The 24,806-nt window shown below is 33.5% G+C and overlaps 1 protein-coding gene across 3 annotated transcripts in view; it reads right to left on the reverse strand.

Annotated features, from left to right (window-relative positions):
* Positions 1-24,806, reverse strand: part of prickle2b (prickle homolog 2b) — a 174,004-nt gene that overhangs the window by 13,619 nt on the left and 135,579 nt on the right. For 2 of the 3 annotated variants that reach the window (XM_056468057.1, XM_056468059.1), the window contains 3 exons: positions 12,432-12,615; positions 862-975; positions 619-756 (listed from right to left, as the gene is read on the reverse strand). In XM_056468057.1, coding sequence (XP_056324032.1) covers positions 619-756; positions 862-975; positions 12,432-12,615 — 436 coding nt within the window. Of the gene's footprint in view, positions 1-618; positions 757-861; positions 976-12,431; positions 12,616-20,919; positions 21,297-24,806 lie in introns of those variants that run through there. The other variant, XM_056468058.1, reaches the window with a different exon arrangement.

Genomic DNA, 24,806 nt, shown 5'->3' on the forward strand with positions numbered 1-24,806 from the left:
GTTATCCCAAGGGAACTCATATGAAACTGATTTCTAGATTGACAAATCTGACAAAATGATGTGAAAAATATTAAATATGCAGAGTCTTTTTCCCATATTAATTTGTCTGTTCATTTAGTTTACTAGTTGGTTAGTTTCTGCTGATAAATATACTGACATGAACCGGCCTGTTATTTCATCCCTAATAACCTCTTAAGTCCCAAGGTGTTTTTTTACATGTTTCTTTTATTTCTCTTTGCTATTTGGGCTTATTAGAACCTGATTAGAATAAAAACCTAAGTATCATCTACTGATACGATGTACTTTTAGAGAAAAATTATGTCATAACATAAACATTTACATAAAAACACTTTTTCCTTACTTTTTAAAATGCATATTTAACATAGAATTTTTTTAACTTGCTTTGACTATCAGAGAGTAAAAACAAATTTTTTTTCCCATTTTGGAAAGTTAAAAATAGTGTTTGGGACATTTCATATGATGCAAAACAGTTGCAGGATGTATGTCTGTAACAAAATATAAAACATTCTAAGTATTTTAAATAACCACTTAAGAGCTAAAATGTGCTGTTCACATATGTGGACACTTAAGCTCTAGGAGGTTAAATAATATATCCACCTGTTCACAGATGGCTCCGGTCATTGTGACGGGAAAGGGTCTGACGTTTCCTCTGCCCAGGTTCTCCCTTTTCCTCTGGTTGCTGAAGAGCTTGAGCTCTCGTTTCTCCTCATCATCCAGACTGTTGCAGTATCTCACCTGCTCAACAACAACAGCTCAGGTCAGAGGTGTCATGAAAAGGTGAACATGTTTGGCGCAAACATACATGCACTGTGAGTGGTGACCTTTTCAAGCTGATCATACCTCATTGTCATGGGGAGGAAGCTGATGCAAGAGCTGTTTGATGCGATACTTCTCTCCAGGACTGTTTACGTATGGTACTTTATCTTCCGGCAAAGAGCTGTAATACTGATGGACCTGGAGTGACAATAGAGAGAGAAACAACAGTTGGATTATTCTCAATCCTCTCTTAAATAACCTAAAATAACAACTACAACAACAACAAAAAATAAATAAATATCTGTGAAGCTTATATGTGTAGGTTTGAGTGACACTTTAGGCTTTTGTGTGAAAAAATTTAATAAATAAATAAAATAAAAATATTTATTTTATTAAATTAAATAAAAAACAAATTGATAAAGAAAAAATGCAGATATAAATAAATAAAACAAATATTAAATTGAAGAAAAAAAAAGGAAATAAAATGCTAAATAATAAATACAATGTAAAAAAATTCCTTAAAACACTAAATAAAAAATATATCTCTAAAATAAAACAAAGCAAAATTAAGTTGGTATTAAATGACAACTTATTTACATTGTGATATTTTTTATAAGACGTTTTATTAAAAAAAAAAAAAAAAAAAAAAAAAAAATTTTATCTACAAAGTTGAACTCTAGCTTGGCTCTATGAGTTTTTTTTTCTGTGAGCCAATCAGCATTTCGAATGCACACACAAGGACCAATCAGGATTTCAATCAGCTTTCTTAGTCATTTTGCCGGATTGCTCCGGTGACAGTGGGAAAGACCAGAAAGAATCACAAAATCAAAGTCGAATAAATAATGCTGCACCACACAAAATTTATTAGAAACCTAAAACTGAAAAGATTTGTGAAAACGTGATGATTTAGTAGCATTTTTTGACATTGAGATGAAATGTTATATACATATACACACACATATATACATATACACACACACACATATACATATATACATATATATATATATATATATATATATATATATATATATATATATATATATATATATATATATATATATATATATATATATATATATATATATATATATACATACATATACACACACACAGTTGAAGTCAGAATTATTAACCCTCCTTTGAATTTTTTTTTAAAAATATGTCCCAAATGATGTTTAACAGAGCAAAGAAATTTCACAGTATGTCTGATAATATTTTTTCTTCTGGAAAAGTCTTATTTGTTTTATTTCGGCTAGAATAAAAGCAGTTTTTAATTTTTTATGAACCATTTTATGATCAAAATTATTAGCCACTTTAAGCTATATATTTTTCGATAGTCGACAGAACAAATCATCATTATACAATAACTTGCCTAATTACCCTAACCTGCCTAGTTAACCTAATTAACCTAGTTAAGCCTTTAAATGTCACTTTAAGCTGGATAGAAATGTCTTGAAAATATCTAGTAAACTATTATTTACTGTCATCATGGCAAAGATAAAATAAATTAGTTACTAGAGATGAGTTATTAAACTATTATGATTAGAAATGTGTTGAAGAAATCTCTCCGTTAAACAGAAATTGGGGAAAAAAATAAACGGGCTAATAATTCTGACTTCAACTGTATATGTATATATGCACACACACACACACACACACACGCACACACGTGTGTGTATTAAATGTGAAATATTTGTATTTGTGTATATAGTCAGTGAAACATTTTTACATTTTTCAGTGTTTATTAAATAAATTTTCCCATGGTCTGTTTTCTTTTAAAGTCTTTATTTGATATTTATATACTTCATTTAATTCAAGAGGCATATAATTCAATAAATATTACCATATTAATTATATAAAATTAACAACTGCACTGGACAAAATATTTAGCACAGCCTTTTATGCTTAATTTGAACAAGAACAAAATATTAATCCTAAAATATTAAATAAATGTTATAGAAAACAAAACATTTACTTTCTCAAATAACAACATATTGCTATAACACCAATTACATTTTTTAAATTAAATGACTGAGTGTATTTCTTGAAAAGCAATGCTTCAATTAATAATCTGCCAGATATAACCTGATAATTCCAAGCGGAAATAGATTTTTTAGAATTAGAAGGTTTTGTTTCTGCATTTGCCCTGTTTTTTTTACCCCTCTTTGCAAATTTAAGAGAATTTTGATCATTTACATTTAGAGTACATTTAGGGTCTCTGTCATGTTGATGTATGAAAGAGAACTGTTACGCACATATTGTTTGCTATATGGAATGTTAAAACTTTGAAGCTCAATATCTTAAAATCATTTTAAACGCAGTTAGAACCTTATAATTGCAAGGTGACGATATATACTATAAATTCCACTAAAGCAGCAGCAGGTAAGTCTTGTATTCAGATGGTCTGTTAATCAAACACTGTGGTTTTGGCACTTAGGTGATGGTGTCACAAACACAGAGGTGGAATTTCTACATGGCTGTTGTTATTAACCCCTTCCCCCCACTTCGACCACCGTCCTTGCCTTTCACACACAGCTATAACAGTCAGAGTGATTTATGAAGGAGCGGAGAATGAGTTAATGGAATCGGCCCCTTTTATCCCCTGTGTGCTGCTTATATGGAGGATACTTTATCGCAAAATAACAAGCATTTAAGACAGAGCTCATCCCAACTTAATTAACCATACAAGCTTTACATCTTTGGATGAAAATGGACACCAAGACAGTCGTCTAATCAACATTTATCTAATTTAAGTGTAATTACATAACACATTTAATTTCCTAATTGGCCCAATAGTGATAACACGAGTCCATGATTTACTATATAATGTAATTGTCTGGGGAGTTATTTTCTAAAAAATGCAAACAGGCCAGTAAAGAGTCCAGACTTAGCAGGAGCCTCAGACCACCAGTCCAAACCTATTACACAGATCTGATGCCTAATGATTTAATCTGATATACAGCGGGGGCCATCTGCCTCCGTCGCCATACCATAATAAACAACAACGAGAAAGAAATCATGATGCAGAGCAACAATAATGCTGCAAATAGTTTTGCTACAGCTACAAGACAATAAAATTAAATCCATTAAAACATTTTTATCATGTTTGTTTCCCTGGCAAATAGCTGAAATTAAATTATTAAAGTACTAAAAATCACCAAACCAAATTTTTCAAGACTTTTTCAATGTTACTACCGGTGGAAATAGAAGTGAAATATGCCCCTGTTCATTAGTCTTTACAATATGTACATTTTGACAAAAGTTCACACACTAGACCTATTCAAACATTTGAAGGAACTAATAAATAAGTGAATTATTTGAAAATAAATATATATATTTTTTAATTAATTTAATTATTAGTCCTGAGATTTATTGTAATTAACATATAGCTTAAAAAATTATTAAGAAAACATTTCCTTTCAACTTCCATAATAATCATTGCTTTATTATACAATTTCTAACTTAATAATAAAATAAATGCATTGTATCGACAACTTCTTGTGAAGTCAATGTGAAATGTTAACTTTTTTGAGGCCGTGATATTACTATATTAGTGCTGGGCAAAGATTAATCATGATTAATTTAAAATAAAAGATATTTTTACGTAATATATATATATATATATATATATATATATATATATATATATATATATATATATATATAATATATATATATATGTGTGTGTGTGTGTGTGTGTGTGTGTGCGTGTGTGTGCATTTATTATGTAATAACTGAAGAAAAGTCTGCCATCAAAAATAAACATCAAAATAAAAAGACACCAGCGAGATTGAGTGACAAGCAATTTACAGAAGTAAAAAAGGCTCAAGTGTTGACCTTTTTCAAATACTTTTCTTCAGTCATTTCATTCTTTTGTGATTTTTTTTGCATATGCACCTATTGAACCACTTTGAAGACGCGGTGAGTTTTGCATAGTCTCTGGTATTTATTATGTACAAATAAATACACACAAACATAAAAAAAAATGATATTCATTTTAATTCTAAATATAAATACACTTTCTCAAATGGATGCACACGTGTGTATTTATTTATACATACTAAATGAGCACATTTATTATGTAAATACATAAACACAATTGGGGACGCAGTGGCGCAGTAGATAGTGCTGTCACCTCACAGCAAGAAGGTCGCTGGTTTGAGCCTTGGCTGGGTCAGTTGGCGTTTCTGTGTGGAGTTTGCATGTTCTCCCTGTGTTCGCGTGGGTTTCCTCCGGTTTCCCCCACAGTGCAAAGACATGCGGTACAGGTCAATTGGGTAGGCTAAATTGTCTGTAGTGTATGTGTGGATGTTTCCCAGAGATGGGTTGCAGCTGGAAGGGCATCCGCTGCGTGAAAACATGCTGGATAAGTTGGCAGTTCATTCCACTGTGGCTACCCAGGATTAATAAAGGGACTAAGCCGAAAAGAAAATGAATGAATGAACAATTTATTTATTGGATGCGATTAATCATGATTAATCTCTGCCCAGGACTAAAATATATCTACATACACAAGCATGAACCACCCAAAAATATGATACAAATGTTATTCATGAAAATGACTATATGGCATATACACTGTCGTCAAGTAATCAAAATAATCCTTAATCCCTACATTCAAAAAATGACATTTGCTGTTTGTTCAAACTATTTAATTATAATATGCTAAAACAACACAATTCTTGAATATTTTTTGGAAGAACTTAATCATTTTGTGTTAAATACACTTAGATTTGTAAAAACTAATAAGTTAACTTAATTCCTTCATGATGTCCCAACACAAATTGATTGTTTGGAACCAATCAGTGTATTTACAGTGTAAGTAATATCCTATTGCTCAAAATTCTTTAAAAATCTGAAGGATTTTTTAAAACTTACAAAGCATCTATCTGCTTCTTAAGTCTGACATCACATGACGCAGCTTCCAGGTCCAAGCACTCTATCAGACTATATATGATGAGGCTCAACAAATGCTTACCAATAAACAATCACTGTAATGTTTTTGAAAATCATGATTGCAATGTCTATACCCATGCCTAATGCACGGATGGCCAGAAAGTGATTGATGTTTTATAAATTGATAAAATATTGGTGTCTGTGATGCAGCAAGTAAAGAGACTGTTGTGTACACCATGACTGAAAAGTGGTCAAAAGTAAATAATTTCTCATTTTAAATGAGTATCGGCTTGAACCCGGAAACCATATTCCATGCGTCACGACTTAAACTTATTCTGCAAAACAAAAGACTGATAAAACAGCAAGCAATGATTACTTTACTAAATAATACTCCTGAACTACCAAATCTTATTGTTCAATTGTCGAATCAAACAGATTGCAGTTTTATTTGTTGCCACTAGGGGTGCAAAAACTACACAATCACCTTTAAATATCAACATGAATTCAGTACTTCATGACTGTGTGAATGACTGATATCTAAAGACAGAGATGAAATACTGTTAATCTCAGAGTCCCAATGTGTTCCCACAAAGGCCAGAAAATATTTGGGATACGCTCCGAAACGAAATCATCAGCTTTGGTTAGGCGTGGGATTTGTTTTCATTTGTGTCCATGTCCGGTGTTTAATGCCTCCTTGTAATAAGAAGCTGTCTCTTTAAAGAAGCTGATGGCTCTTCCGTTGCTTGTGTTGGCTACTATAGTGTTAGCAAGGGGTTTGTGAAAAACTCGTGCAGAGGTTCTTTTGGGATAGCTGAAAATTTCACGAAACACCAACTGTGGTCTGGTCCTGGTAAATTACAGTGCAGACGTCCAACAATAACACATTCCCTGGGCCAGCAAAAGAGCTGTTGTGACGCAGCGATCTGAAGGACATGGACCCAGAGCCCAAAGCACTCACACAGAGGAACAGCTTGTGGAAATAACTATAATCAGCAGGAAGAGATCTGGCAACCCGCCCCGGTGTCAAGGGATCTGGCAACTGTATTTTGTGTCAGGCAGAGAGAGGATGAAAAAAAGGCAAAAGCTCTTGATTTGGGGTGAAATAACCAGATCCCTAACAGCTGTTTTCATTGAATAAAAGAAAGTGATGCCTCAGAAAAAAGAGACACACAGTGGATGACACAGTAAATCTGAGCCATAATTTGCTGATGCTAAAACAAAACCAAAACAAAAATAAACAACAACAACAAAAGATCTTAAAAGGTTAGTATATACAGTTGAAGTCAAAAGTATTAGCCTTCTGTGATATTGTAATTCTTTAAAAAGTATTTCCCAAGTGTTGTTTAATGGAGTGAAGATTAAAAAAAACATAATTGCTTTAATAACTAATTTCTAATAACTATTTTTTATACTTGCCATTATGACAGTAAATGACAGTAAATCTACTTATTTTTCAAGGTTTTCAGCTTTAAGTGCAATTTAAAGACTTGCCTAGTTAACATGATAACCTTGTATGTTAACTAGGCAAGTTAAGATAATTATGCACCTTATTGGACAACAGTGGTTTGTTCTGTAGACAATCCAATATATAATAATAATGTTGACCTTAAAATTATTTAGAAAAACATTTAAAACTGCTTTTATTCCTGCCAAAGTAAAATAAACTTTCTTCAGAATTTAAAAAAACTATTATAAGAAATACTGTGAAATTTTCCTTGGTCTGTTAAACATCACTGGGGAAATATTTGAAAAAGATTTTTTTTTAAATTACAGGAGGGCGAATCATTTTGACTTCAACCATATGTATGTATGTATGTGTGTATGTATGTGTGTGTGTATAGTATGGATGGATGGATGGATGGACGGACAGACGGACGGACGGACGCACGCACGCATACATTATACTTCATCACTTTTTACCCCCAGGTAACTAAAATTAATTATGACTCCTGATGGTAAAATCAACCTGAATACACAAAGGCCTATTTCAAGCTACAAGCAAATCCTGTGAAATATATTATAGTTATAGTATGGGAATTAAAACATATGTTGGCAGTAGCTTTTCTTATTCTTATAAATAATAATTTACATGAGTTAAATCATAGGGCCAGTTTATAAGGGGTATTTGTTAATAAATCAGACTACAGTGGTCCTACTAAATTAGATGCAACATCTCGGTTCCTCTTGATTTACAATTTATAGTTATTTATATGACTAACACATACATTTTGGTTTATTCTGAAAACTACATTTATTACTAATTTTATTCACACTTTAGGCCCTACCATACACCCGGCGCAATGTGGCGCGACGCAATAGTAGTTTGCTAGTTTTAGCTTGGCGCAAGAGTCGTTTTGACGTTTTGCACCATGCTGTTTAAATAGCAAATGCATTTGCGCTCATATGTGCGCCCGTAGGCGTTCTAGTCTAAAAAAGGAGGTGTGTTGAGGCGCATTGCTGGCGCATTGCTATTTTGAGAAACTATAATAGACTGTTCAATAGACCAGAACAAAGCCAGTCTAAAGTCCAGTGCAGAGCATGTTAGTTGTGCTCCTCGCTTACACATTGCTTAATACAGACAGGATGTACAGCAATACGCAAATATCTTTACATATGAAAAAGAATTAAAATATTAAGGATATATAGCATATAAATATAAAGAATTTAAATATTACAAAACATATTATTTTCCAGCCTACATAAATATAAAAACCATACTTTCATGCCTTCATCTCGGGGGGCTTTTTCAGTTTATTCATAACAATTTGCTTTTGTATAATGTTATTATTATTAGCAGTATTATTTATTATATGCATATTTATATATGTTTTATTAAAAACAAGCTTAGATTTGCCCATCTGTCAGGTTTTAGACCATATGGGGCATAGCATGTGTATTAGGATATAACTCAGTTTTTTTTACCCCACTTCGCTATTATTGTTCATTTATTCGTTTGCTGGAAATTAGACCTGAATTTAGAAATAGTTTTGAAACAAATCTTTGCGCTTAACAAACGAAAACTATTATTTATAGGCTAAAAGATGTCTGTGCGTACAACATATTTCCTTATCCACGAGAGTGAAAGTGAAAGTAAATAATAAGGAGGCTCATCTCTCATTCTCACGCTGTAGATGCTCTGTTTAACTGTTTTCTTGTTAGTGAAATGCTCAGTTTTTCCACTTACAAAGTCCTTCATGTAAATAGCAAATGCGCTATGGCGCGACGCAACTAACTCTTAAAGGGAATGGGAGATGAGACTCTGATTGGTTTATTCTCAAAACACACCTATAACTCATTAAGAAAATAAGCTCAATCCTTTTAGACCATGCAAAGCGGATTTTTCAGTCCTTAAATTAGCAAAAGTGGATTCCGACATGCCCCTTATTGCTTTTGCGCCCTGCGCTTTGCGCATAGATCGTCAAAATAGAGCCCTTTATTTTAAGGTACAGTTAATACACCACTAACAATGACTTTTGCCTCAATAATCTCCTAATTTCTGCTTATTAATATATATCAAGGTATAAATTAGGTTTAGGTAAGATTAGGGATGTAGAATAAGATCATGTAGAATAGGATCAAGTCATAATAAACAGCCAATATCTTAATACTTTGCAGGTAATAAACCATCAAGTTAATACTGAGAACTGGTAATTAAACTAAAATTTTACCCAAATTTTAAATAAAAATGTTCTCATAAAAAATTTTTTAAAAAAAAGTTTTTTTTTTAACAGTTTAGAAATAAATATTTGTGAAATAACCCTGATTTTGAACAAATGTTATTAATTAAGTCATTCATTCATTTTTATTATGTATTATTTATTTAAATGTTCATAAATCACAATATTATTTTTGGTTGTTGGAGTAAACGTTATTAAACCTTTATAGAATGAAACAAATAATATTATTTTACTCAAAGCCATATCTAATTATTTAGGTAAATCCAGTGAAACTGACCATTTTCAAGTGTTGTCTTGAAAAATTCTATTTTATTTCACAGCTGTACATAGCAGAAGGACAAAACACCATATTGTGCTGAGTAGGTTAAATTACTGACTACTACTGGAAAATTGTAATCTGATTTACTTATTACTTAACGTAAAAAAAGTAATTAGATACTAATTATTTTACTTTGAAGTTATTTATAAAACAAATTAAATATACAAAAAAAATAAATAAATAAACTGTAGCTCTTTCAGTAATTTAATATTTACTGAAAAACATTACAATGGGTTGATTACAGCAGCTTGACATCAAAAGACGTAAAGTGATAGCAAAACTTAAAATCCTCTCATCATTCACTTGTTCCAATTTAGACTTTAGTAACTGTAATCAAATTACACAAATTTAAAATGTAATTTGTTACAATCCTGCGTTCCCCAAAAATGTCATTAGAATACAGTAAGTGTAGTTACACCCCACTCTGTTGATGGACAATTACATTCGTAGAAACAATGACAATTAATTGAATAATTTGTCTTGTATGAACATTTGCAGGTGTCTAAAAAAGATTTTTGAAACAAAGTTTGTGTCTACAATCCAGTAATATTGCCAAAATATTTACTCCTTTAAATGAATAACAAAACAAAAACAAGGGCAAGATTTTACTTTTTGCCCATGCAGCTGAACTTCAGTTTCTATATGCCTCAGCTACAATTTTCTTGTGCTAAAACCAGATCCCAAATGTTCTGAAATGCACAGCAGGGATCTGCCATCTTATCTTATTATGGATGTGGATGGCCTAAATTTCCACTCTATGTCTAAGCAAAGCTAATTTGTCATGGCCTGAGGTAATCACTGTCTCTGGGTGAAACTGCAGACACCAGCTTTCAAAGCGCAGAGAAAAGGCATAATTAATAGCTTGCTAATAACATGCATGGACACCGAGTTCTTGTATCCCAGCAACTTCCTCCAATCCATCTGTGTGAATGCCGAAAAACTGTGGGTACTGACTTAAACCAGAGCCTCCACAAACTGAGGGCTCTTGGAAAGCTGCCTAGACAATCAGACATCAGTATAATTCTGAATATCTAAGAGATTATTCTGCTATATACACTGGCTACCATCATTTTTGTCTAGTGTTTATAATAAACATATAAATATCAGTCCAGTACTGACCATCTGTTTTATTATCTTTTTGAGATGGGACCAATCAGGTTAGCAAATGTTATTTAATAAACCAAAACGGATCCGAGGCACATGGTGTGACCTCCAGACACCTAATATGGCTAGCAGCTTTGCTGGTGCTTTATTACTTATTAACCCGTTTTGCTGTTGCATTACCAAGAGTTTCTTCAGTTCATCATGAAAATGAAACTCACATCTATAAATGATTTCACTGGCCCATAAAGAGCTCTACACACACCGGTGTCTTATAAACCTCACACACTCACCAGCCTTGTGAAGTCGAGCATTGCTATAGTAACAAACATTAGCAGAGGAAGAATGAGAGATCATAAAGAGACATTCATCTCAAGGGTATTTGAATTCTGAGCATTTAAGGCCTTGTCAAAATTGTATTCAGAATGTCTTAATGCTGCTTTAAACATGCCAATGAAAGAAAAGAAAAAACACCTTTAAACATATAGTCCATCTATTAACCAGTCTAAAATGAAATATTTTGGGGTCTGGTAAATTTCTATTCTCAGAGGTTTTTGGTGAATAAAATTCTCAAAAGGAACAGCATTTATTTGAAATATAAATATTCTGCTTACTTTGTCTTCACCCTCACATAATCAAAGTGTCCTAGTTGAACAAAAGTATTATACCTGGTATGATGTATTTTTGTTGAACCAATCACAAAATCAAAGTGAAGGACACTAAATACAGGTATGGACAAGATCTAAACTTTTGACTTTGTCCACTTTTGTATTGCTTTGGCTGAATTGCTTTTGTAGTGTAAACACTCATTTGGTTGAATGCTTTAACAGCCACTTGAAAACAGCCTACTCTTCACCTACTGATTAATCATGTAATAATTAAGGTGTTGTGAGAAAGTTCACTAAAACAAGATGTTTATGCTTATGCATTGTATCAATATTAACTGCAAATATGAGCCAACTTATATGTGAATTTATTCATTAAAGCCAAGAAAAAGAGCTGAATCCACTGAATGTCCTCTTGTTGTTTACGAGGCTATCTAAAAGTGTTAAAACATGAACAAACTGCCATCTTTAACTATTACCATCATCTTTTGGACTATTATGAACCCGGAATGATGGAATTACATGTGCTGGTGAAGATTAAAGATACAGATGAGAGGTTTGCACTGACTGTGGGCTATATGTTGCGTGCTGTTTTTGAACCCAAGTAAGAACTAAATGTATGCTGTGTGTAGTTTTTCTGTAATTGGTAACATATCGGAGACTGTAAGGGCCTGTATGTGTTCATATGTGTTTTATTTATTTATTTTATATAATTGCAGACAATACAGTAGGCTATTATATCACTGATCAGCAGTTATAATCAAGTCATGTTCATAGAAAGGTTAGTAATGAACATTTATACACAAGTATTTAGGTGTATAAAGCATCTGTTTTATGAGAAGTGCTTTTTATATGATATGTGAACCACCAGTACAGCTTTACTTTGACATTTCCTTGAGCAAGAATGATGAAACTTTCTGTTCTACACCACGCCCACCAAAGGTACTTATTTGGCAGTGGAAACGCAAGCCTGATAAAGGTGACCCATACCTTACCACTCGATGTAAACGGGCCATAAGTCTACTTTGGAAACAGATGAGTAAACTGCAATACCTGCTCAGGTTTGAGCCCGGGTGGCACCCAAGCATATTCCTCAAGAGCACAGCCAGAGTCATCGTCAGATGTAGAGTTCCTCTGGAAGTCATACATCAGTTTGGTCACCGTCTTCTCCATCTCCAGAGGCATGGCGGTCACAACATGCTCCTCACGAGGGCACTTACAGTGGAGACAGATTTTCCTAGAATGCAAAGTAAAGAACAGTCAGATAAAACTAATTAAATAGTATAATTAGTATAATAGTATAAAGCAAGGAAACATCGAGATCTTTCTTTTTGTGATTCAAGGTCCAGATCTTTCTTTTTGTCAAGTCATTTACAAACTGCAGTTCTTTCATAGTGAAAAATTTCTACATCTCATCTTTTACTCTAGCAAAAACATCATGCAAATGCTACCTATAAAAACAATATATATATATATATATATATATATATATATATATATATATATATATATATATATATATATATATATATATATATATATATATATATATATATATATATATATATATATATATATATATATATATATATATATATATATAATAAAAGAACATGGAAATAGCTAAATAGACATATTTGGCCATTAGCATCCTTAAATGTGAACTTGGGGTCAAACAAATTATCGATATATTTTGTGCTGGTCCACATCCAGAGTCAAAAACACTTGATCAGATTGCATTCTTAGAGTAAATCCTGAAGTACAACAATTCAATTAAGGTCACACATAAAAGCATCTACTCTCTGACATTTCGGATAATCACTATAGGACAATTTGCGTGAACATTCACCAAAATAAACCATTCATAGTTCTCTATGTTGTACCAAAACATACCAATTATGATCAATCATAATTGTCATCCACATCCTTTTCATTTGCCTACTTTTCCACTTGCTTGCTTGCTGTGCAACACTGATTCCTTCATTCAAAAGCCCCAATGCTTTGTAAGCTGCTACAAAATAAAAGTCTTTTGCATTTAAACTCATGTCAATACTAGGTGAAAATGGTAATATGGCTCATATGACCACTTATTATTATTATTATTATTATTATTATTATTATTATGAGTTGTTTACAGCCAATTATTCAAGTTCCACAGGAAGTTTTCAAGGTATACCGCGGTTTGGAAAAGGCAAGGTTTTAAAACAGTCAAAATTTCCTGTAATACCATTCCTAAGAAATGTGTATGATTTTTATTTACTTTTTTGTTTTTGTTTTTAGGACAACAGTATCTCCAGCAGAAAAGATATCCAAAGATGACGTTAAAATTGTAATAAAAAATATCAGTTTTTGAAACAAATAAAGACAGCAGAAGTCAATAATTAATTAGCCTGACATGTTTACTGTTACAAAATATTTCAAATGTTGCTTAAAATAAAATATATTGTGCTTAAAATGGAAAAAGGTTTTTGTTTTTTACCCAGACATTTAAAAAATGTATATTTTAGAGCAGTAATCACAATACCGTGAACTTTTCATCCAAGGATATCATACCATCAGAATCTTATACCGGCCTATGCCTACACCCAGCCAATAGTCTTTGTATTGCTTTACTTAGTCAATCAACAGATTTACATTTGGCTATAACCAAGAGGGGCCCAAAAATTCCTACAAAAACCTTCAACACGATCAGTGACTCATGTCACGATGAAACACACACTTCACCAGTCAAACACGCAGCGTCTGGTTAGCGTCCAGACAAGCAGACACAGGCGTCAAGTTCTGCCAAAACCACACTTTCTGAGCACGCCGGCCAGTTGGTCAGATTAACTAACCTCTTAGACCAAAGGAAGAGAAAACAAGCCACCTACTTAGGGCCAATCCCATTAGCACCTCTGACAGGCTGCAAGGTGTCAAAGACAGACACCGGCCACTAGCACAATGATTGACTGACGTTTTCACGTTAGCCAGATGGTTAACTTCAGAACATGTTTAATCCATACAATCATTTAGATCAAAGAACTCTAGTTGCTATGGAAGCAAGACAAAAAAAGATTCTGTTAGTTGAGTTTAAGGCGTCAGCAGATCTGTGTCATCGTGCCTCCATTGTCCTAAGGATATGAAGATTGAGTCATGGCATTTCTTCGACAAGCTTCAACTCCATTAAGACACACTTAAATGTAATGTTTCATTCAGATTAATAAATTATTTGTTTTTTTAAAATGTCATGTAATGTGAGTGACATCATAACTGTCTGGTTTATGTAAAGTCTGACTAACAGACCTAGTTAATGCAACAGTTTGGCTTCATTCGACATAGAAGGCTTGATATTGTAGATTTGGTTCATAGAGCTGATGTAATGTTCTTTTATTTTAACAAATATCTGATCACACTTGGACAGATTAAGACTAACTGTGAGTTAATTAGAACTATGCTTGTAGTAGGGCTGCACAATATATCGTTTCAGCATTGAAATCGCAATGTGCACATTCGCAATAATCACATTGCAGGATTTACAATGTTGAGTCTGGATCATAGTTGTCCAGGAGCCACAAAACAGAGGATTTTTAGAGTCACTGCTAAGATTAACCATAATAAAGTGAAGGTTTATCATTAGCATGCGTTTTTAAGGCCTGTAACAAAGCATTTCAAGAAAGTTTAAATAATTTGGGCACAAGAAATTATGACTTTTGGAGGTGTAACAAAGATTAATTTAATTTAATTATTTATACAATGAAGATGATGTAGTGTTAATTTACATTTACAAAAAAAGATGCATTTCTTAGAATTCTTTTTGTATTGTTTAATGTCCAAATATCTGCATTTCAAACTAAAACAAGATTATTTTACTTACCCCACTGCCATTTTATTTAGCTTGTTTTAAGGAACATCCCAGTTAATTTTGACTTATTATTTCTCAAAGTGAAAAAGAAATCTGTATTTTTTATAGTTTGACTGGAAACAAGGCAATCCTTAGATTATTCAATTTCTGTACCTAAATACTTGATAGACTTGATAGTAAAAAAGAGAATTCAAACCATCTGGTGAAACAGTATTAATATCGCAATATTTATTGCAAAAAAATGTAATATAGCAATGTCAGATTTTTCCAATATCATGCAGCCCTAGCTTATATCATACTCAACCAGGGCCATTTAAATTAAACTAGTTTTTTATTTTGCCATACAAAAACAATTCAAGAGTTTGGAGTCTAAATTATTAGTTTATATTTAAAAAACCATAATTCTTAGATTTATTTAATTAAAATAAATATTTAGGGAAAAGAACACTGTTAACAGTGAATGAAGTGAATTTCAAAAATAAAACCATTTTCAGACCCACTTTATATTAAGTGGCATTAATTACTATGTACTTACAGTTTAATTAATCATTTGGTACAATGCACATATGTACATACAAGCTATTATATGTACGTATTTAAATATTATCTACATGTCATTACATTTTGTAATTATTATTTTCTGTAATTACATCTATAAATACACTGTTGAGACATGCCTTATACCTTATAAGCCACACCTATTCACATCACCAAACCTGGCCCTAACCTTACTTGTATCCCACCTTAACTGCATCATAAGTGTTGTGCAATATGATATGAACACGATAAATACAACTGTACTTTTTTTAATGTAATTAGTAGCCATTAATATAAAGTGGAACATAATTTTCTATTTTATCAAATTTTAAATTGCATTTATAAACATTAAAACATCATGGAAATGGTTTTGGATGCATTCTTTGATAAATATTATGCATTTATCTAAAATAAAATCTTTTATATTGTAAATATATTTACTCTCACTTTAGGATTTTAAAGTGTTCTCCTTGCCTAAAAGAAAAATCCAAATTTAGGGATTGGCAAAAGTCCAAATAGTCCCTCCACAGTGAAGGTATATACAAGTGCAAAACAAACAAACAAACAAACAAACAATAAACAGAAAAAATACATCCTAACTATTTCTACAAAAATAATAACAACAGGTATCCACATATACGGGTTTGCTTGTTTACCAAGTCGATGCAAGAGTGCTCAAGCAGAGCCTCAAGCAAACCCCTATATTGTAGATACCTGTTGTTATTATTTTTGTAGATGTATTTGGAGTATATTTTTTTAGATTTATTTATTTTTTTATTGTTTCTTTGGTACTTTTAGATTTTTGTTTGTTTTGCACTTGTACTGCAAGTAAGCTGCAAGCAAACTGCAAGTAAGCCATCATTTTTTTGATCCCTCGCAAACTCTCATTTCTCCAACTGAAGATGAGCTGGTGGACTTGTTTTCATCACAAACATCATGGAAATGGTTTAAATACATTCCTCGATGAATAGAATGCATTTATCTGAAATAAAACCTATATTGTAAATGTATTTATTCTCACTTTATGATTTTAATGTCCTTGCCTAATAAAAGTTTTTTAAAAATCCCAAATTTACATAATGCAGTCCCTATTTACAGCAGTTTTTAGCATGGTTCTCCTTTGACAAAACCATACAATGAGTGCAAAGAAAATTCACTTTTGTGTAACATCCCATCTGGACATGATTATTTAACAAATTCTTTGTTAGGTCTCTCAGGGAAAGTTTCTCCATGATAGCCTGCAGAATGACCAAAACTTGAGGACAAACAAACAATTGCACAATTGTCGCACTGCAACAGAAGTAGGAAAACATTTTGTAACTAATAAATTGTAATGTAAATCCAATCTAATCAGTTTATTATTCAAAAGAAAAAAAAGTTAAACTTTGTTATCTCCATTGATTCCAGATGTAATGGATTAAGATTTCAATGCAAACTTGCAGTTAAGATTATTGGAATAATCTGGCATAAATCACCAGAGACTTTAGTTTACAATGCATTCAGGAAGAGAAGAAAAAAAAGATATTCAATTTCCATTTCATTCTATCTGAATAGAGCCAAATGACACTCCGGGATAATAGAACTCAAAATGAAGACATTCCTTGGCATCGGTGAAGTAAAATAAGTCAAGAACATGTTGGAAAACACTGGGATAGGGAACAATAGTTCATTATAAATATTTAAAGAGAAAGCAACAAAAACAATCTATAAATGGATAAAGTGCTTTTAGACTTGCACAAACTGAAAGTTGTTTAAAAGCATCTCTCGGAAAGAAAATGAACGACTCGGACACTAGGTTGGAGGTTCTGTAGGAGGTGATATAGAGAAGACTTGTATATAGGGCACGCAGCTGTCTCTCCACAGTTCCTACACCCTTGAGCAAGGACAATTCACCTGCATTACTTGAGGGTGGCAACTTCGCAATTCACATTAATATTGAACACACACAGGAACACAAAAACCCTCCAACAGTCCATCTGTGAATACCAAACACTGCTGAGAAACTTATTCTTTCTGTGCCACAATGCCCAGTCATTCTGCTGAACTTAATTTTTAAAAATTTGCCACACAATGCAATTGAACACTCTCGGAAAGTGTAGTCTTCAACCATAATACTTTAACCAGTCATAACCAATAATACATGCATATCTGGAAGGGATTATCCTATTAGGCTGTGGTGGGTTTTCTGGGGTGATTTTAAAAAGAGTTCCATGGAGATGCCGCTCTGGTCCAGATAAATGATCTGGACTAAAATGAGGTCACCGTAATTCCCTTCTCAACCACACAGAAAAGGATCGAGTGAAACTCCTTTAACGTTTTGACATGCTTCACACTTGACTGCAAATTCCAGGCTCACACCACTGCACGCTCCATCGATAATGCTCTTCCAATCATCTAAATGTGATTTGAATTAAAATGGATGCCGGGTTGCAACTATGCATGCTGATTTCATTACAAACGTCATGCTCAGACCTGGTCAATGTGATCTACCAGCATGCACTGAGAGCCTATAGAAAGGTTTTGTCCTACATTGCAAATATGGAAGACTGGGAATGTAATCTAGGGATGACACAGAAGGTTGTTATGCCCCTGAGGCGCCCAAGCGGAACGTGGTAAATGTGATTTATGATCTGATCGGACAATTGCTTATTGTGGGTTAATCATTGCATTTTTAAATTGTTCAGACAACAACAGATGTGGACTTATTGTTAGCTCGAGGGAAACTTAACCCCTTAAAAACCAGGCCTGTGCCACCATCAGACAATCTCCTCTAATTCTTTTTAACAATAGCCTATGGCTAGACACAGCGGCATTGTCATGTTTAATAAAGCTGTCATTTAAAAAAGTGAGAAACGAGGTCTGCTGTACCCAGGGTTCCTGTATCTATCTAAAATAAAACCATTTTAAAAGAATGCTACTCGAAATTAAAATAACAGTCTGTAGCTTTTGCGAAATTCCAGTCTCAGATGAGGCTCCCAGGCTTTTCCATGGCATCATTCCGGATGAATTAAACAACCTTTTTTTTTAAAGGGCAACACACAGTGGAGAAGCTGGTCACAGCTGGGTGCTACTGAAAGCCAATTCACCATCTATTCTTACTTAGCTTTTGTATATATACACAACTCTGTATACTTTTCCCACATTACACATTGGCGTTTTTCAAAAAGTCAGCTAACTGAATTTATATTCAAGTATTGTTTCGGGGTACTGAATTAGTTTGTGTTTTAATAACTCAGAACACAGGGGCAACTGTATCCACGGGAAGACTTCAGTACTCACATTTCTGAGCTTTAATGATGCTAAAAGCTCCCATAATATAAATACTGATACTAGTAACTGAATGGTGAACAATGGCCTACTACTGTATGAAGTTAGACGGATGAATAAATCAATTATTTGAGGAAAAAGAAATCAGTTTAATGGAGGCTGCTTTAAATGGGTGAGGGATGCAGGAGGAACAGATATTGATCTAATTGGAACAGGGCTGTAAATAAGATGGATTCAGCCTGGAGTAACTTCCCATTGACAGCGAATGAGTGAAGCTTCTCAACAGTAATGAAAAGTCCATGCAATTTTTCAAATCAGTTTCGATGAACGGTTAAAAGAACTTGTTATTTTCATGTCAATGTGTAACTGCATTTCATCCCTAACAGCTGAATATGTACCCAACTGTTTTGTTTGCTTTGATAAAACTGTCATATATTGAAATTATACTTCTATTTGACTATTGAAGCAATTTACACAGCATCAGTGAAATTCTAATGGTTATTTCACCAAGGACAATATAGTAACTATAAATATATGACACACACCTGTATTAAGATGTGTTTTCAGATCACAATAAGATGAGAAAGACAAATCCACGTTTATGTTTGTTTTAATCCATCTTTGTTCACTTTCAGCCACTTTCCTTTTTTTAGCAAGATAAGCGCTGTTTGTATGAGCTTCAACATAGAAGACAGAAAATTGTATGGGCAACAGTAGCCACAAACCAATGTTTGAACACTGCTTGACATGTTTCATGTTCACACCTACAATTTCAGGCAGCCAAAGGCACAGTCTCTATGGATAGCAAACTTCAACCCACAATGTTTAAGAATTAGGTCAATGGATGGCATATTGGATCCTCTTTACACTTGTATACCATTGTCCACTTGTTGTTGGTCAACAAAAATGAATCTTGTTGCTATTATTACCATTGCTTTTGATATGCCTGTCAGGCTTTATTCTATGATAACAACCGGTTAAATGTACGGTATCCCTTACTCATTACAATAGCATATTTTTATCTATCACCATAGTTATAAATAGAACATGTATTTTTTTATAGAATTAGAAAGCTCATTAAAAACTGCAGAGAATCATTGTATCATCATGGCATTATAATATTTAATTCCCGGCTCATGATTCTGAAGCAGAAGATACTCCGTTTAATGAGTGGTTTTACGACCCAAAAAGTCACTTATATATATATATATATATATATATATATATATATATATACATATATATATATATATATATATACATATACATATATATATATATATATATATATATATATATATATATATATATATATATATATATATATATATATATATATATATATATAAACGAAATCTGACGTATTTCTAACTATGTCCATAAGCAGTGCGAATCGAAAGCAATGCGAATGTAGGCTACATGACAAAGAAATCCTAAATAAAAACATATAGCCTATATCCAAAAGCAGATGCAATGGCTTTATTTTTCTTCTGGGCATTATTCTAAACGTTGTCCCTTTATGTGTTAATCCAACAAAACAACACCAAATAAACACTTAATCCGATTAACATTTCGGGTCAACGAGCAATGACTAGATACAAGGTAGTTATAGTGAAAACTTGTATCAAGTCCTGCGTCTTTCACAGTCATTTTCGCACTTTTATTAGATCAAATCAAACATGTATGAAAGTAAAAGCAACGAAAAACGGCTGCTTTCTAATAAACCAAACTGTACACAAAGTATGTGCGTTTGGTATAGCCATAAAACGGAGCTCATAGGTCAACTTTCTCGAAAAACCTCCTCGACCACATCACGCAGCGCACGAAAATAAAGTCACCACGCAGAGTTCAAACTGCAAACCCGATTAAACTAAGAAAAGAGCCACAAACACTTACCTTTTACCGTGAATGAAGACGAGAGAGTGCGGTGTCGCTCGTCGTGGATCGACCAAAGCACGCGCTACACATTTCCACAGCAAAAAGCGTTCATTTGGCGCACTTTCACTTCTCCACAAACAAGCGCTCGCAACGATTCAACCCGCAAGTCTTTGTCAAGCGCTTCTGACCGCCAGCATTCTAGTCCGCGCAAAGGCATGTTCCAGGAAAGGCATGCCTCAAGCTCTGATACTTTTGATAAAGCATATATAATAACGCAAGCATCCCCGCAGATCCAGCGCGACTCTCCGTGGTTTATCCAGCAGTAAAGCCATGAACAGCCTGCGCTTCTTCCTCTCCTCGTCAATAGCAGGCTGTGGGAGCTCAGTGAACCGCTCAGTGACTCTCTTGTGTTCGCTCTGCCCACTCGAGCTTGTGAATGTTAATGAGCGTCCGTGATGTCAGCAAGTCACCGTCTCTACATTAGTTAATTAGCGATGCGAATAGCTGGTGTTGTTGGAATCATTTACATGCAAATCAGTCACTTTCCTTACAACTGTAAAGACCCGAGGCAATACAAGCATTTCACAGGGAAGAACGTGAAAAAGGAAGCAGGGGAAAGAATACTGTTTATGTGTAAATAATGTGGAGATGTGCCTTCAGAGGGCTTGTGTTTATAAATTCGAGACTGTTATGTGTGACAAACCTAAACACGTAATTAGCTCTTTACTTAATGTATTAATCAGATATTTAGAAAGAATGTTAATTTTGTAACAACAGTGAGAATCCTTATGGTACTTATTTGTTGATTGCCAGTGTGCAATTATTTTGGAAAGAAGTTCTGATTAAAAGTTTTTCTGATTATTCTGCTGAAAATAATATGTTGATTACATTGAATGCAAAAGAAACCATTTGTTATTTTGAAAATGGTGATAAAAAAATAAATATTTTGTTAATTTTATTATTTTAAATGGTAAATTCTTTATCCACAAATGTAGACTTTCAAAATCCCCTCCTTTATACAAGGTTTTCGTCAACGAACTTATTCTGTTAATGAAGTCTCTCAAAGCTGTAAACAATGTAAAAGCTCTGTCAATTGTAAGTCATTATCAATCTGTTTTGGCGTCTTGTGAATGTCTTCCACTTGTTTTTGTTTTTGTTTTGTTATTTGAATTTCAATTATCTTTGGAATTTTTGTTTGTTGCCTGTTATTGCTGTATTTGTAAGTTACTAATGCACAAAATAAATGTGGGTGAAACAAGCTTATTATTTCAAACAGCTTTAATAAACAAGTAATGATAGTATTATTACTATTTTTTTAGTACGAAATAAAAATTTTATAGTTATTAATACAAACATACATTAATTTTCCTTTGGCTTATTTATTTTATTCATCAGGGGTCGCCACAGCAGAAAGAACCACCAACTTATCCAGCATATGTTTTCCACAGCGGATGCCCTTTTAGCTGCAACCCAGTACTGGGAAACACCCATACACTCTCTCATCCACACACATAAGGGGGTCACACACTAGAAGCTCCGCTCGTCGACACGCCGCATAGCGCCACGCAGCGTCATGCATTTCAGAATTCTAAACACAGGTTTCTATCAGGGTACACATACCAGCGCCGCAAGTCGGCGACGCCCAGCCACAACTCAGGACACCGTTCATATTTCTGCCGCGCCACTGAGCGCCATCTGATTAGTTTAATTTTAAATAGCATGCGAATGTGCGCGTCCGGTGTGCGATACTTTCAACTGTCATGAGTGCGCCGTGTTGCGGCACCGAACGGCGCATCCGGTGTGTGATGCCCTTTACACTGAGGCCAATTAGTTTATTCAGTTCACCTATACCGCATGTCTTTAGACTGTGGGGGAAACCGGAGGACCTGGAGGAAACCCATGCAAACACGGGGAGATATATATAAATTCAAAGAGGGTTTAATAATTCTGATTTCAACTGAATATATATTAAGTGTTTTTCAATACATTACAGTATTTTTAATAACAAAAATATCTTAGCAAATATTAGCATTTCTCTCCTATTTTCAGTTTCTCTGAAAATCAATACCAATATTTGAGTTAACATTGCCTTGGACATTACTGAATTTTCATTTTTGTTTGCAAGGTTAAAAAAAAACTGACACATTTTACCCCACTCTCCCCTAATCTAAAATCTCACGGTGAGTCAAAGACCACCACAAATCGTTCATAGACGATGCTTAGCAGCATGAGCTACGCTTGGTTGAGTAAATCAATACTCATATCAAAAGCTTTCTTCCAACACCAGGTCGCAACAAAGAGGGAAAAAAGAGTGGTTAAATTACTTAATAAAACGTCTATAAATCTATTTGAATGCAGCTGCCTCTTTTACCTATAAGTGGTTTGAATGGTCCATGTGGATGGGCATCTCTTATTGGCCTGTGCTTTTCATTTACTACGCCAGCCTGAATCAAACACCTACAAAAACACACAGTAGTACCATTTACCCCAGTCTGCCCTAGAGCTTTAGGCTTTAGAGAGTAATACACACTGACACAAGCCTGCGCTTCTATAGATCTCCAGAACAGCCACAGCCCCCCAAATCATGTGGATGAGTGGCTTCTGTTATGATCCTGCTTATAGGTGTGTGTGCTAAATCACTGTATTCTTGACATCAAATGAGTAAAATACAAATCTGCATGAATCCAGTAAAGCTGAAAGCAAGTGGTTAATAATTAATTTTATACACAATTATAGATTTTATTCATATTTCAAGTGAATTTTAATTTTTTAGTACTTTTTTGTTAATCATTTAATTACAACCAATTTCAAAAGAAGACTATTTTAAGCTGTATTTGTTTTGTTATGTGCCTTTGTCTTAATTATTGTTTATTTTTTACTACAATTTATTTCAGTTTGGATTTAAGGTGTAAACATTGGTTTAGATTTTTTAAATATATTTTTTTCTTGTTTATTGTTACATACCGTGAGTCAGTTATCTATTACAAAAAGCATTGTAAAAACAAAGGTGAATATTTCAATTAACTAAAATTTTTTGCTTTTGTTTTAACAGGGTTACTATGATTAACAAACTAAAATCCCAAAAGAAAAGTACTTTTTTACTTGAATAATAAATAAACATTAAGGGCTCTAACAAAGTCTAAAGCGCATGGCACATAGGCATTAAGGGCATGTCCGAATCCACTTTTGCTATTTTAAGAATGGAAAAATACACTCTGCGCTGTGGCGCATGGTCTAATATGGTTGTGCTTACTCTCTTAATGAATTATGGATGTACCAATCAGAGTCTCATCTCCCATTCCCTTTAAGAGTCAGTCGCGTCGTGCCATGGCACATTTGCTATTTACATGGAGGACTTTGTAAGTGGAAAAACTGAATGGAAAACTGAATGTTTCACTAGCGAGAAAACAGTTTAACAGGTCATCTGCAGTGCGAGGATAAAGAATGAGCCTCCTCCATTCGGCCTCTTTACTTTCTCTTTACTTTACCTCATTACTTTACTCCTTTACTTTCATGGATAAGGAAACAGTGTTGTTTTCACTCCATTAAAGACATCCATTAGCCTACATATTTAATTTCGTTTGGTAAGCGAAAGATTTGTTTCAAAACTATTTCTAAATTCAGTTCTAATTTCCAGCAAACGAATAAATGAACAATAATAAAGAAGTGTGGTAAAAAAAACCGAGTTCTATCAAAACACACATCCTATTCTTGTGCCCCATATCTGTCTCCAAAACCAGACAGATGGACAAATCTAAACTTGTTTTTATTAAAACAAATATAAACATGCACATAATAAATAATACTGCTGATAATAATAACATTATCCAAATGCAAACTGTCATGAATAAACTGAAAAAAAAGCCCCCTGACATGAAGAAGGCATGGAGGTAGTGGTTTTATAT

Source organism: Danio aesculapii, chromosome 11, assembly GCF_903798145.1.
Source record: "Danio aesculapii chromosome 11, fDanAes4.1, whole genome shotgun sequence".
In the NCBI taxonomy this organism is placed as follows: Eukaryota; Metazoa; Chordata; class Actinopteri; order Cypriniformes; family Danionidae; genus Danio; species Danio aesculapii.